At 44.8% G+C, this 16,549-nt stretch overlaps 1 protein-coding gene across 1 annotated transcript in view; it reads right to left on the reverse strand.

The window, feature by feature from the left end:
• Positions 1-2,034: 2,034 nt before the first annotated feature.
• Positions 2,035-16,549, reverse strand: part of LOC120996577 — a 46,156-nt gene continuing 31,641 nt past the window's right edge. Inside the window, exon 8 of the mRNA XM_040426580.1 lies at positions 2,035-2,397. Coding sequence (XP_040282514.1) covers positions 2,179-2,397 — 219 coding nt within the window. The 3' untranslated portion in view covers positions 2,035-2,178. The remainder of the gene's footprint in view (positions 2,398-16,549) is intronic.

Genomic DNA, 16,549 nt, shown 5'->3' on the forward strand with positions numbered 1-16,549 from the left:
CGTTCCGCAAAATGCGGAACGAAATTGCAGGTGTGTGAATGGGGCTTTACTCGTGGGGTACCCCCCACCCTTCCCCGCTGATGCTGTCACCCTGCCTGTTTTTTTTTTATATCGCTCCTACGCCCCGCTGTGCCCCCCTGCAGTTTTCTCGCTCAGTATGTTAATACTGAGCATCGGTACAGGGAGGAGTAGACGCCAGGGTTTCTCAATGGGCGTCTCCTTCTCCCTGGCTGCACAGGGCAATCACAGCGGAGAGCGTAACAGCCAGGGAGAAGGTGAGCTTTTTTCTCTCCCTGGCTGTGATGTGAAATGTGATGAGGCGGTGCACAGGTAAGTTTGAAGCACAACCCGCGCTCGCATTAGTGCCGCTACCATTTCAAACAGCGGATTGGCGGGGTGAAGGGAGTCAAACTCTTATCGAGCTAATATAGGTCCTTAATATGGTAGCACTGCACAGGCCCTTCGAGAGTGAAATGATCATTTATATTGCAACATATCTTGGAGAGATTTATCAAGACAGTCGCTTTCTGCACCGGTCTTGATATTTCCTGCACTGTCAGAGGACGTAACACATTTATGACGAGACACAGGCCTCATTATAAATTATGCATAACCCTAAGCAGTCCGTGAGCCTAAACAGAAATCTACGACAACCCTGAGCTGCTGTAGATTTCTGGCTTCATTTATACCAGAAAACTGGCATAAATGAAGATAAATTTGTCTCCGCTGTTGACCGCTCCCATTCCCCGTCCTTTCCATTGCTTCCTTTTGAAAAGTGTAAAGTATGGCGTAAAAAGAGTCGCTTACCAATTTTTTTTTTTCTTTTCAAAAAGGTGGATTCAAAAAGTCGCAAGCACACAGCTTGCCACATTTTAAAGGGGTTGCCCAAGTTATGTAAAACAGAAATATAGCACTGTAAGGCCTAATGCACACGGCTGTTATGGTCCGCATCCGAGCCGCAGTTTTGGCGGCTCGGATGCGGACCCATTCACTTAAATGGGGCCGCAAAAGATGCGGACAGCACTCCATGTGCTGTCCGCATCTGTTGCTTCGTTCCGTGGTCCGCAAAAAAATAAAACATAACCTGTCCTATTCTTGTCCGTTTTGCGGACAAGAATAGGCAGTTATATCAATGGCCATCCGTGTTTTGCGGATCCGCAATTTGCGGACCGCAAAACACACAACGGTCGTGTGCATGTAGCCTAAATCTGATGATCAGCAATATATACATAAGCTAAGCAAGTTTTAGGCAAAAAAATTGTATTTATTAATTTTCCTGGTTCTCTTCTGGACTCTGATTACCTTTAATAACAACAATCTCTGAGGTTTTCCTCATCAATATTTGTGCCCCCTGCTCTGCAAAGGAAGTGAATAAAAGTGCTGCCCTGAGTGAAATGTCTGACTGCTGGAATACTCAGCAGCATGTTGTATGTGTAGAACTATAAGTCCCAGCTGTACAATGACACTGCTGATACACACATGATCCTCCCCCTACCTGTTCTTGTGAAATGCTCTGCAGAACTCCTGCAGTCTGTCAGCTCTGTGTCTGCAGGATGACGAGGGAATATCCTGTGTCTCTTCACTGCCTGCAGCTACTCAGCAAAGCCTCCAGCCCTGAGTGTGTGCTACAGAGTAGTTAAAGTTTCCTGAAGAATCCAGTGGGAGGGAGACACAGGGCAGACAGCAGAAGACGGCAGTGCAGAGGGCGTGGAAGCACAGTGACATCTTGTACGCAGACCTACTCCCTCAGGCTTGTGTACGAGGCATCATTAGAATAAGGAGAGAAGCTGACATCACAGGTCATGTGACCCTCAGTCAAATCTGAGAAAGGAGCCACTGCAGATGAAGCAAGAAAGTTGTAAACATTTTATTAGTTAGAAACATACAAAGAACAAAACAATAACTCAGACAACCTGAGGGGTACAATGATGGGTAGTGGCGCTATCGCAGCTCCCTGTCATTGCACCCACTACTTCCAAAAAAATGCACTTTGTGACAAAGTAATTCGTCACAAAGCGACTTTTTTTGTAAAATTTGACAAATCAGCCGGATCGAACTTTTGAAAAATTCGCTCATCTCTAATAACAATGCAAAGCAAGGTCATATCTCTGTGAAACAAGGAATGATTTTAATGTTTTGGAATCAATCACAAAGGAGGAGTCAATCCGTTTTGTTGGTTTAGTCCCTTTCTGTAAGACACATCTTTATGGTTTCATCAAGGTTATTTTCAGAATACTGCTTTAGTATTACTTTAGAGTCTGTGCTATTCCAGGCAATGCAAAAATCCTTTACAGAAGATGACTCAAACCGGAGAGATGATGTCCCATTAGCAAAAGCTTTCGCGTAGAAAATTAATTCACTGGTGTTCGCTGGTATAACTTCTGGCAGTTCACCCTCCTGTTCAGGAGAAAAATGTTTATTAGTAAATAAAATCACGATCTATGATCACAGATGCTACATTTAATGTCACACTTGTCCGGGAAGGATATTCTGTTGATTTCTGTAGCTGAAAGCTGATGTAGACTACATTTGTACAACCATTTTTCAAATATGTACATTTCACATAGCGTGCCATTTTTTCAATACAGTTCCTATGCAGAGTATGGGCCAAAATGATCATTAAAGGGGTTGTCCACGAAAAAAATATTGTAATTTTTTCAAACCAGCAGGGAGACACAGGGCAGACAGCAGCAGACGGCAGTGCAGAGGGCGTGGAAGCACAGTGACATCTCGTACACAGACCTTCTCCCTCAGGCTTGTGTACGAGACGTCATTAGAGTAGGGAGAGAAGCTGACATCACAGGTCATGTGACCCTCAGTGAAATCTGAGAAAGGAGCCACTGCAGATGAAGCAAGTCAGTTGTAAGGCCTTGAAAGTTGTAAACATTTGATTAGTTAGAAACATACAAAGGACAAAAAAATAACTCAGACAACCTGAGGGGTACAATGATGGGTAGTGGCGCTATCGCCGTTGGATCATGTGATGAGCGCAGTGACGTCACCAAAAGTCCTTTTCCTCCCAGGCCCTCAAAGAAGAAGAAAGATGATGAGCCGGGCAGCCCGAACAAGTGGAAGAACAAGTTTTAAAAAAAAAAAAAAATTTAACCCCTCCAACCCTAATTTACTTAACATTCTGTATTAAGAATGCAATTATTTTCCCTTATAACCATGTTAGAAGGGAAAATAATGAAGATCGGGTTTCCCATCCCGATCGTCTCCTAGCAACCATGCGTGAAAATCGCACCGCATCCGCACTTGCTTGCGGATGCTTGCGATTTTCACGCAGCCCCATTCACTTCTATGGGGCCTGCGTTGCGTGAAAAACGCACAATATAGAGCTTGCTGCAATTTTCACGCAACGCACAAGTGATGCGTGAAAATCACAGCTCATGTACACAGCCCCATTGAAGTAAATGGGTCCGGATTCAGTGCGGGTGCAATGCGTTCACCTCACGCATTCCACCCACGCGGAATTCTCGCCCGTGTGAAAGGGGCCTAACATCTTTTCCACGACCACGAGATGTGACTTTCGACATGGTTGTTTAAGAAATAAGAAGCAACTCATGGCACCAGTTGGGGTTAAATAAATTGTTGCCAGCTGAAAGATAAATCGCCCATGCAGTAATTATCCAATAGGAGGCTCACAACTAGGGATGAGTGAACCCGAACTGTATAGTTCGGGTTCGTACCGAATTTTGGGGTGTCCGTGACACGGACCCGAACATTTTCGTAAAAGTCCGGGTTCGGTGCTATCTTGGCGCTTTTTGAAAGGCTGCAAAGCAGCCAATCAACAAGCGTCATACTACTTGCCCCAAGAGGCCATCACAGCCATGCCTACTATTGGCATGGCTGTGATTGGCCAGTGCAGCATGTGACCCAGCCTCTATTTAAGCTGGAGTCACGTAGCGTCGCACGTCACTCTGCTCTGATCAGTGTAGGGATATGATGCAGCTGCTGCTGTTAGGGCGAGATTAGGCAGTAATTTATTTACTGAAGTGATCGATATACAGCTGGGTATCATACAACCTCTGCTATTCAAATGCTCACTGTTTTAAGGCTGCCCAGAGCGTTTTTCAGTCACTTTTTTCTGGGGTGATCGGCGGCCATTTTGTGTCTTGTGGTGCGCCAGCACAAGCTGCCACCAAGTCCATTTTTAACCATCAATAGTGTGTTTTTTTTTTTGCTATATCCTACATCAGGGGCTTGGCTGTGCTTGCTATTTTATTGAGGGGTAAAATACAATTGCCAAAATAGCAGTACCCTAAATCTGGTGTTTCAGCTGTGGCTAGCCAATTGTAATACTGTCTGCTGTCTGCCGAAGCACAGTTTTTGTTCTGGGTTGAATACAATTCCCAACTTAGCAATTCCCTAAATCAGTGGTTTCTGCTGTATCAGGCCAAGGTTAAATCTATCCATAAAAGGGTATATTAGATTGAAGGTGCGGATAGGGTTATCCTCAATAACTTCACACGCTACCGTTCATTTCCAAGTCTAATTCTGTCCGTAAAAGGGATACCTGTCATCCAGGGCCTAAATACTAGGCCTACAATTTATATTCAGCTAAATCTGTTGTAACTGCTGTGGCTGGTCAATTTATTTAGTGTCCGCCAAAGCACAGTTTTTGTTCTGGGTTGAAATACAATTCCCAACTTAGCAATTCCCTAAATCAGTGGTTTCTGCTGTATCAGGCCAAGGTTAAATCTATCCATAAAAGGGTATATTAGATTGAAGGTGCGGATAGGGTCATCCTCAATAACTTCACACGCTACCGTTCATTTCCAAGTCTAATTCTGTCCGTAAAAGGGATACCTGTCATCCAGGGCCTAAATACTAGGCCTACAATTTATATTCAGCTAAATCTGTCGTTACTGCTGTGCCTGTATTAGTGTAATACGGTACCTAAATAGATAGCCAGATAGTGTTAGGTGCCTGTAAAAAAAGGCCTGAATTTGAATTCAATACATTGAGCCAAATATTTTTTTTCTTATTGTGGTGAACAGTAACAATGAGGAAAACATCTAGTAAGGGACGCGGACATGGTTGTGGTGGTGTTAGTGGACCCTCTGGTGCTGGGAGAGGACGTGGCCGTTCTGCCACAGCCACACATCCTAGTGAACCAACTACCTCAGTTCCCAGTAGCCACCAGAATTTACAGCGATATTTGGTGGGGCCCAATGCCGTTCTAAGGATGGTCAGGCCTGAGCAGGTACAGGCATTAGTCAATTGGGTGGCCGACAGTGGATCCAGCACGTTCACATTATCTCCCACCCAGTCTTCTGCAGAAAGCGCACAGATGGCACATGAAAACCAAGCCCATCAGTCTGTCACATCAACCCCATGCATATCAGGGAAACTGTCTGAGCCTCAAGTTATGCAGCAGTCTCTTATGCTGTTTGAAGACTCTGCTGGCAGGGTTTCCCAAGGGCATCCACCTAGCCCTTCCCCAGCGGTGGAAAACATAGAATGCACTGACGCACAACCACTTATGTTTCCTAATGATGAGGACATGGGAATCAGCACGTCTCTGATGATGACGAAACGCAGGAGCCAACTGCTGCGTCTTTCTGCAGTGTGCAGACTGAACAGGAGGTCAGGGAGGAAGACTGGGTGGAAGACGATGCAGGGGACGATGAGGTCCTAGACCCCACATGGAATGAAGGTCGTGCCACTGACTTTCAGAATTCGGAGGAAGAGGGAGTGGTGAGACCGAGCCAACAGCGTAGCAAAAGAGGGAGCAGTGGGCAAAAGCAGAACACCCGCCGCCAAGAGAGTCCGTCTGCTACTGGCCACCGCCATCTGGGACCGAGCACCCCAAAGGCAGCTTCAAGGAGTTCCCTGGCTGTGCCATCAGAGCCTGAAGCGAGGCATTAACGTTCTGAACCTTAGCACAACCTGCATGACCAGGCACCTGCATGCAAAGCATGAACTACAGTGGAGTAAACACCTTGAAAACAAGGAACTCACTCAGGCTCCCCCTGCTACCTCTTCTGCTGCTGCAGCCTCGGCCTCCGCCTCTGGAGGAACGTTGGCACCTGCCGCCCAGCAAACAGAGGATGTACCACCAACACCACCACCTCCGTCACCAAGCATCTCAACCATGTCACACGGCAGCGTTCAGCTCTCCATCTCACAAACATTTGAGAGAAAGCGTAAATTCCCACCTAGCCACCCTCGATCCCTGGCCCTGAATGCCAGCATTTCTAAACTACTGGCCTATGAAATGCTGTCATTCAGGCTGGTGGACACAGACAGCTTCAAACAGCTCATGTCGCTTGCTGTCCCACAGTATGTTGTTCCCAGCCGCCACTACTTCTCCAAGAGAGCCGTGCCTTCCCTGCACAACCAAGTATCCGATAAAATCAAGTGTGCACTGCGCAACGCCATCTGTGGTAAGGTCCACCTAACCACAGATACGTGGACCAGTAAGCACGGCCAGGGACGCTATATCTCCCTAACTGCACACTGGGTAAATGTAGTGGCGGCTGGGCTCCAGGCGACGAGCTGTTTGGCACACGTCCTTCCGCCGCCAAGGATCGCAGGGCAACATTCTTTGCCTCCTGTTGCCTCCTCCTCCTACTCGGCTTCCTCCTCCTCTTCTTCCACCTGCTCATCCAGTCAGCCACACACCTTCACCACCAACTTCAGCACAGCCCGGGGTAAACTTCAACAGGCCATTCTGAAACTCATATGTTTGGGGGACAGGCCCCACACCGCACAGGAGTTGTGGCGGGGTATAGAACAACAGACCGACGAGTGGTTGCTGCCGGTGAGCCTCAAGCCCGGCCTGGTAGTGTGCGATAATGGGCGAAATCTCGTTGCAGCTCTGGGACTAGCCGGTTTGACGCACATCCCTTGCCTGGCGCATGTGCTGAATTTGGTGGTGCAGAAGTTCATTCACAACTACCCGACATGTCAGAGCTGCTGCATAAAGTGCGGGCCGTCTGTGCGCGCTTCCAGCGTTCACATCCTGCCACTGCTAGCCTGTCTGCGCCACAGCGTAACTTTGGCCTTCCCGCTCACCGCCTCATATGCGACGTGCCCACCAGGTGGAACTCCATCTTGCACATGCTGGACAGACTGTGCGAGCAGCAGCAGGCCATAGTGGAGTTTCAGCTGCAGCACGCACGGGTCAGTCGCACTGCGGAACAGCACCACTTCACCACCAATGACTGGGCCTCCATGCGAGACCTGTGTGCCCTGTTGCGCTGTTTCGAGTACTCCACCAACATGGCCAGTGGCGATGACGCCGTTATCAGCGTTACAATACCACTTCTATGTCTCCTTGAGAAAACACTTAGGGCGATGATGGAAGAGGAGGTGGCCCAGGAGGAGGAGGAGGAGGAGGAAGAGGGGTCATTTTTAGCACTTTCAGGCCAGTCTCTTAGAAGTGACTCAGAGGGAGTTTTTTGCAACAGCAGAGGCCAGGTACAAATGTGGCCAGACAGGGCCCACTACTGGAGGACGAGGAGGACGAGGAGGACGAGAATGAGGAGGAGGTGGAGGAGGATTAGGATGAAGCATGTTCACAGCGGGGTGGCACCCAACGCAGCTCGGGCCCATCACTGGTGCGTGGCTGGGGGGAAACGCAGGACGATGACAATACGCCTCCCCCAGAGGACAGCTTGTCCTTACCTCTGGGCACCCTGGCACACATGAGCGACTACATGCTGCAGTGCCTGCGCAACGACAGCAGAGGTGCCCACATTTTACAGTGTGCGGACTACTGGGTTGCCACCCTGCTGGATCCCCGGTACAAAGACAATGTGCCCACCTTACTTCCTGCACTGGAGCGTGATAGTAAGATGCGCGAGTACAAGCGCACGTTGGTAGACGCGCTACTGAGAGCATTCCCAAATGTCACAGGGGAACAAGTGGAAGCCCAAGGCGAAGGCAGAGGAGGAGCAAGAGGTCGCCAACGCAGCTGTGTAACGGCCAGCTCCTCTGAGGGCAGGGTTAGCATGGCAGAGATGTGGAAAAGTTTTGTCACCACGCCACAGCTAACTGCACCACCACCTGATACGGAACGTGTTAGCAGGAGGCAACATTTCACTAACATGGTGGAACAGTACGTGTGCACACCCCTCCACGTACTGACTGATGGTTCGGCCCCATTCAACTTCTGGGTCTCCAAATTGTCCACGTGGCAAGAGCTAGCCTTTTATGCCTTGGAGGTGCTGGCCTGCCCGGCGGCCAGCGTTTTGTCTGAACGTGTATTCAGCACGGCAGGGGGCGTCATTACAGACAAACGCAGCCGCCTGTCTACAGCCAATGTGGACAAGCTGACGTTCATAAAAATGAACCAAGCATGGATCCCACAGGACCTGTCCATCCCTTGTGCAGATTAGACATTTATAACTACCTCCCCTTAACCATATATTGTACTCCAGGGCACTTCCTCATTCAATCCTTTTTTTATTTTCATTTTACCATTATATTGCGGGGCAACCCAAAGTTGAATGAACTCTCCTCTGTCTGGGTGCCGGGGCCTAAAAATATCTGACAGTGGCCTGTTCCAGTGTTGGCTGACATGAAGCCTGATTCTCTGCTATGACATGAAGCCTGAATCTCTGCTATGGGACCTCTCTCCTCTGTCTGGGTGTCGGGGCTTAAAAATATCTGACAATGGCCTGTTCCAGTGTTGGGTGACATGAAGCCTGATTCTCTGCTATGGGACATCTCTCCTCTGTCTGGGTGCCGGGGCCTAAATATCTGACAATGGCCTGTTCCAGTGTTGGGTGACGTGAAGGCCGATTCCCTGCTATGACATGAAGCCTGATTCTCTGCTATGGGACCTCTCTCCTCTGTCTGGGTGCTGGGGCCTAAATATCTGACAATGACCTGTTTTAGTGGTGGGTGACGTGAAGCCTGATTCTCTGCTATGACATGAAGCCTGATTCTCTGCCATGAGACCTCTCTCCAATTGATATTGGTTAATTTTAATTTATTTTTATTTTTATTCATTTCCCTATCCACATTTGTTTGCAGGGGATTTACCTACATTTTGCAGCCCTCTAGCCCTTTCCTGGGCTATTTTACAGCCTTTTTAGTGCCGAAAAGTTCGGGTCCCCATTGACTTCAATGGGGTTCGGGGGCGAAGTTCGGGTCGAGTTCGGATCCCGAACCCGAACATTTCCGGGAAGTTCGGCTGAACTTCTCGAACCCGAACATCCAGGTGTTCGCTCAACTCTACTCACAACCATTTGCTTAGTTAAACCCAGGTGGCAGGCAGTGTAAAAATTTGGCATTGGCATAATAGCGTAGTTGACATGTCATGGCCATTTGGTCATATGCGTCAGGTTGTAAAAGTGGAGTTCAAGTGGGCATGGCTTGCTGTTGGCCAGGATTTAGGCACATTTATTTTTTTAAAAGTAGCGAAGTTACACACCCTGGTGTCTTATTCCTGTGTGCGTGGGCCCTGTCTACTCTCTGAATCAGTACAGATTGTGTGGTCTGTCCTCTGGAAAACTTCCCTCTCTACACTCTGATCTGCTGTACAACATCCTCCCCCTCCCTGCTGCTCTCTCTAACACAGAAAAAAGAGGGGGAACAGAACAACCCAGCCAGGATGTCAGAGGCAGCAGTTAGACAAACTCCCCAGCAACAAAATGGTAGGAATTTTTTCTTGTTTAGAAAGTTACCATATTTAGCATTTAGGAAGCAAATTAATAATGGGGGAAAAAATAATCACTACAAATGTGTCCTTCGCCTTTAAAGTGCTGTCAGCTGCTCTTTAGTGATTTGCTGCAAGCTTCCAATATGTCAACAGAGACAAAATTATTCAACTCATGGTTTAACCCCTTCAAGCGACAGCCAGTTTGGACCAGATGCCAGAGCTCAATTTTTCAAATCTGACATGTGTTAGTTTATGTGGTAATAACTTTGGAACGCTTTTACTTATCCAAGACATTCTGAGATTGTTTTCTCGTGACACATCATACTTCATATTAGTGGTTAATTTTAGTTGATACATTTTACCTTTATGCATAAAAAAATCCAAAATTTGCAGAAAATTTGGAAAAATTAGCTATTTTTTAAATGAGAATTTCTCTGCTTTTAAGACTGATAGTGATACTTCATAAAATTTATTTTTTCAGGAAGTCAGAATGCTTAGAAGTTTAGAAGCAAATTTAAAAAGTTTTAAGAACATTTCCAAAACCCACTTTTTTAAGGACCAGTTCAGTTATGGAGTCACTTTGTGGGACTTAGGCCTCTTGCACATGACCGTTTTTTTTTTCCGTTTGCATTCCATTTTTTGCGTTCCGTATACGGAACCATTCATTTCAATGGACCGCAAAATACTGAAAAAGCCACATACAGTCGTGTGCAAGAGACCTTACATAGTAGAAACCACCCATAAATGACTCAATTTTAGAAACTACACCCCTCAAGGTATTCAAAACTGATTTTACAAACCGTATTAACCCTTTAGATGTTCCACAATAATTAAAGCAAATTGGAGGGGACATTTTTAAATTTCATTTTTTTGTTCAGATTTTCCTTTTAAATCCAATTTTTATGTGACACAGAAACTGTTAACAGTGAAAGAAACCTCAATATTTATTACCCTGATTCTGCAGTTTACAGAAACACCCCATATGTTGTTGTAACCTGCAGTATGGGTGCATGGCAGGGTGCAGAGGGAAAGGAGTGCCGTATGGTTAACAGAGGGCAGATTTTGCTGGTATGGTTTTCAGGTGCCATGTCACATTTGAAGAGACCATGAGATACCTCTAGAAAGAAAACCCCAAAAAGTTACCCCATTTTGGAAACTACACTCCTCAAGGAATAAATCTAGGTATGAAGTGACTGCTTTGACCCAACAAGAGTTTCATAAAATTTAGAAACACATGGCTGTAAAAATTTAAAATTAACTTTTATTTCCAATATAAAGTTTCTTTAACCCCAAATTTTTCATTTTCACAAGGGGTAACAGGAAAAATTGCACCCCACAATTTCTTATGCATTTTTTCCAGAACCCAATATGTGGTCATAAACCGCTGTTTGGGGACACGGCAGCACTCAGAAGGGAAGGAGCGGCATCTGGATTTTCTAATATGTAAGTTGCTGAAATCAGTTTAGGGCCCATAACATTTTTATTTTTTCACCAATGTAGCTGTGTGAGTGCTTGTTTTTTGCAGGATAGGTGCAGGATATCCTTATTTTTATATACTGTATGTCTTTTTGATCACTTTTTATACCATTTTATGTGGAGGTGAAGTGGGCAAAAATAGTAATTCTGTCAGTGTTTTTTTTATTTTTTATGGGGTTCCTCTTATGGTAAATATTATATGATTATTTTATTCTGTGGGTTGATACGGTTATGGCGATACCAAATTTATATAGTTTTTTTTATGTTTTACTACTATGGGGTTAAATGTCCGAGATCGGTGCCAGCACCGATTTCGGCCATTGCAGCAGAGTGTTAGCTGTAAATTACAGCTAACACTCTCTGCTGATGGCAGCGGCTCCGTTCCTAAGTCGCTGCCATCACAGTGAAGTAGGCTACATGGGGCAATGGGGGCATCTGGAGGCATATGGGGGGCATTATCAGAGGCACTGGGGAGCCACAGACATGATCAGTGGCACTGGGGGCACATAAGGGGTCTTACCCATTTTCAGGCTGCGATCTCCAGTGTGGAGATCACAGCCTGAAACCGGCATTTTAACACTAAAGCGCTCCGATTGGTTAGTCTGCGGAGACTAACCAATTGGAGCCCTTGCCGGCTTCCCTTGTGTGTCTGCTCTCGGGGAGAGTGAAGACTCCGGTGCTGTGACACTATAAAGTGAGAAGTTTGGACGTCACTGTACATTAGTGTTGAGCGCCAATATTCGATTTTTTTTGCGAATATCGTCACTTCGCTAATTCGCGAATATTTAGAATATAGTGCTATAAATTCGATATTTTGAATATTCTTTTTTTTTTTTTTTTTATTGTTATATTTTTTTCTTTCCCACTTCCCAAAAGTAGTTCTTACCTGTCCTTAGGATTCCTGGCTGCTCCAGTCAATGCTCGTTGCCGCTTCTGACGACTTCCGTGCTCATGGAGCGTCCCCATCACCATGGGAACGTCTCCATACTAGAATGTACTGTCGGATTTGAGAATTACTTTGAAATCGCAATTCGATTAATTCAAGTTATAATAATCGAATTTCGATTTCAATTTAGCACTGCTATATTCCATATTCGTTAATTCTAGCCTAATATGGAATATAGCAGTGCTAAGTTGAAATCGAAATTCGATTATTATAACTTGAATTAATCGCATTGCTATTTCAACTTGGACCTGGTTTACTATGGTTGGCTTGGTAGAATTAGCGAATATGACGAATGTATTCGTCATATTCCTCAAAACAAAGATAACGAAGTATTCTCCATCTTCGTTTTAGCTCCATATTCGTCAACTTCGCTAATTCTAGCAATCAAATAGGAAAGTTGACTATAGAGACAGCTAAGTTTAATTCGCTATGCGATTATATTACTTTGCTTTTTTTAAAAAAAAATTGAATAGTTAAATACTTTATTATAATGATTCTATTTATAAAAATAAAAAAAAAGCAAAGTAATATAATCGCATAGCGAATTAAACACAGCTGTCTCTATAGTCAACCTTCCTATTTGATTGCTAGAATTAGCGAAGTTGACGAATAGGTAGCTAAAACGAAGATGGAGAATACTTTGTTATCTTCAATTTGAGGAATATGACGAATACATTCGTCATATTAGCTAATTCTACCAAGCCAACCATAGTAAACCAGGTCCAAGTTGAAATAGCAATTCGATTAATTCAAGTTATAATAAATCGAATTTCGATTTCAACTTAGCACTGCTATATTCCATGTTAGGCTAGAATTAACGAATATGGAATATAGCAGTGCTAAGTTGAAATCGAAATTCGATTATTATAACTTGAATTAATCGAATTGCTATTTCAACTTGGACCTGGTTTACTATGGTTGGCTTGGTAGAATTAGCGAATATGACGAATGTATTCGTCATATTCCTCAAAACGAAGATAACAAAGTATTCTCCATCTTCGTTTTAGCTACCTATTCGTCAACTTCGCTAATTCTAGCAATCAAATAGGAAGGTTGACTATAGAGACAGCTGTGTTTAATTCGCTATGCGATTATATTACTTTTCTTTTTTATTTTTTATAAATAGAATCATTATAATAATCAAGTATTTAACTATATTACTGTTTAAAAAAAAAAAATTTGAATAATCGCATAGCGAATTAAACTTAGCTGTCTCTATAGTCAACTTTCCTATTTGATTGCTAGAATTAGCGAAGTTGACGAATAGGTAGCTAAAACGAAGATGTAGAATACTTTGTTGTGTTCGTTTTGAGGAATATGACGAATACATTAGTCATATTCGTCATCTTCGCTAATTCTAGATATCAAACCAATAGGAAGGTAGCCTTAAGTTAAAATCACAATACGCGATTATTTAAATCGCATAATAATCGCGATAACTAGAATAATGACGAATATTCGATTTCGACCAATATGAAACGAATATTCTATTGAATATTCACGAATTTCGTCAAAATCTAATATGGCACCTGCCGATCATTACTACTGTACATCCAAATGCAGTAAGTCACTTGCAATTTGGACGTACAGTAATGTCCAAATGCGTGAAGTGGTTATTTGCAGTTTCGCTAAAAGCGGAAATCATGTTACAACCACAAATCAACCAAAGTGCCGCCCTTTATATATCAAAAGCGTACCTGCTTAGAGATCTTTAATTCCAGATACATAGTTGCAAAGAACTGGACATTGCATGATATACTATAAATACAGGTGTGTCCACTCTTAACATTCTTCTATTTCATTCATGTGGCTTTATGGAACTGTAATATAATGGACAGACTGCTGCCTTCTGAAACAGCATAGCTCTGTACACCGCATAGTGACCGTGAATGGTACTGCAGTGCTTGTCCTATTTAAAACAGAAATAAAAAACATGATGTCCTCCCTTTTATCTTTTTAGCTGCAGATCCATCAATTCCTGGACTTCTCTTCTCATGCATCCTTGATGGTCGCACCCTTTCTCAGACTACTTGATGCATACTACGCATTTGGTAGCCCAAGACACTTCCTGATGCCCTTGGGTTGGCCAGCACTGCTAATGCAAGAGCAGGACTTGACAAGTAGGAAGTGTCTTGGGATATCAATGCACATGGTGCCTCAAGTAGTCTGAGAAGTGGTGTGGCCATCTTGGATTGCAGATGAGAAGCATGGGAATTGGCAGATATGCAGCAAAAAGATAAATAGGAGGGCACTAGTCAAGTTCTCTGTTCATTCCTCAGTTAAAGGGGCTGTCCCACAAAAAAATATTCTACAGTTTTCAAACCAGCACCTGGATCAAAATAGTTTTGTAATTGCGTGTAATAAAAAATTTGCATAGCTACTGAATTATTATATATATATATATATATATATATATATATATATATAAAGAAGGACATATATACAGTATGTGTGTATATGTATGTATGTTCCGCGATCACGCAAAAACGTAACCATCGATTTCAACGAAACTTGGTATACAAGTTTGCTGCCAGGAAGGAAATCTTGTGGGGGTCATACGCCCCTACACAGCAGCTGCATGGAGTTTGTATGCTCCAACTGTTTTTCCTACACTCATATTGCTCTGTAACTCAAAAACTCATCGATCAATTTCTACTAAACTTAGTACACATATCACTTACTATCTGGAAAAGAATACTGTGGAGGTAACATGCCGGTACACAATGAGTTTCTGTCTGTCCCGACGTCTGTCTGTCTGTTCTTTATGCGCGACCAAACAACTGGACCGATCTTTACCAAATTTGGAACACCAGGTACATCAGGTGTCCGGGAAGGTTTTAGACCAGGTCTCCGCTCTCTAGGACATACCGTTCCTGAGATATTCCCAAAAAATGACCTGTATTAGCCAATACAAGCCTGCAAGTCTTTCTCTTCATATCCCAACTGCCATACACACGGTCACATGTCCCTTATCAGCCAATAGAAGCTCGCAGGCCCTTAGTCTCCACATACACACAGTTTTACTCCAGGTTTCCAGCCAACAACCCAGACATTTTTTCTTCACTGCTGTAGGTCAGCACAACATTTATAATGATAGTCTATGGTGTTGCTCTGCAACATGTGACATGCTATGTCTGCGACCCGACAGTTGCAGAAAAAGCCATCTTGGATGGATTTTTTGAGACTGTTGTGCTGCAGTCGCAGCATGTCACATGTCGCAGTGCGACACCATAGAGTATTATAAAAATTGTTGCGACAAAATGTCGCACGACACATGTCGTCGTGTAGTCGTAGCATTAACCACCTCAGGACCACCGTACGCAGGATTGCGTCCTGGCGGCGGCCCTGTTGTTCTGGGTAGACGCGCCGGCGCGTCCTCTCGCGAGAGGCGAGATTTCCTGTGAACGCGCGCACACAGGCGCGCGCGTTCACAGGAACCGAAGGTAAGCGAGTGGATCTACAGCCTGCCAGCGTCGATCGTTCGCTGGCAGGCTGTAGATACGATTTTTTTAACCCCTAAAAGGTATATTAGACGCTGTTTTGATAACAGTGTCTAATATACCTGCTACCTGGTCCTCTGGTGGTCCCTTTTGCTTGGATCGACCACCAGAGGACACAGGCAGCTCTGTAATAAGTAGCCCCAAACACCACTACACTACACCCCCCCCTGACACTTATTAACCCCTTATTAACCCCTGATCACCCCATATTAGACTCCCTGATCACCCCTTTGTCATTGATCACCCCCCTGTCATTGATCACCCCCCTGTAAGGCTCCATTCAGACGTCCATATGTGTTTTGCAGATCCGATCCATGGATCCGCGGATCCCCAAAACACATACGGACGTCTGAATGGAGCCTTACAGGGGGGTGATCAATGACATATAGCCCATATAGACTCCCTGATCACACCCCTGTAAGGCTGGCTCCATTCAGAGGTCCGTATGTGTTTTGCGGATCCACGGATCCATGGATCGGATCCGCAAAACACATACGGACGTCTGAATGGAGCCTTACAGGGGGGTGATCACCCCATATAGACTCCCTGATCACCCCCTGTCATTGATCACCCCTTGTAAGGCTGGCTCCATTCAGAGGTTCGTATGCGTTTTGCGGATCCACGGATCGGATCCGCAAAACACATACGGGCGTCTGAATGGAGCCTTACAGGGGGGTAATGACAGGGGGTTGATCACCCCATATAGACTCCCTGATCACCCCCCTGTCATTGATCACCCCCCTGTAAGGCTCCATTCAGACGTCCGTATGTGTTTTGCGGATCCGATCCATGGATCCGTGGATCCGCAAAACACATACGGACCTCTGAATGGAGCCTTACAGGGGGGTGATCAATGACTATATGGGGTGATCACCCCATATAGACTCCCTGATCACCCCCCTGTCAGGCTCCATTCAGACATTTTTTTGGCACAAGTTAGCGGAAATTGATATTTTTTTATTTATTTTTATTTTTGTTTTTTCTTACAAAGTCTCATATTCCACTAACTTGTGA

The sequence above is a fragment of the Bufo bufo genome, chromosome 1, assembly GCF_905171765.1.
Source record: "Bufo bufo chromosome 1, aBufBuf1.1, whole genome shotgun sequence".
Taxonomy (NCBI): Eukaryota; Metazoa; Chordata; class Amphibia; order Anura; family Bufonidae; genus Bufo; species Bufo bufo.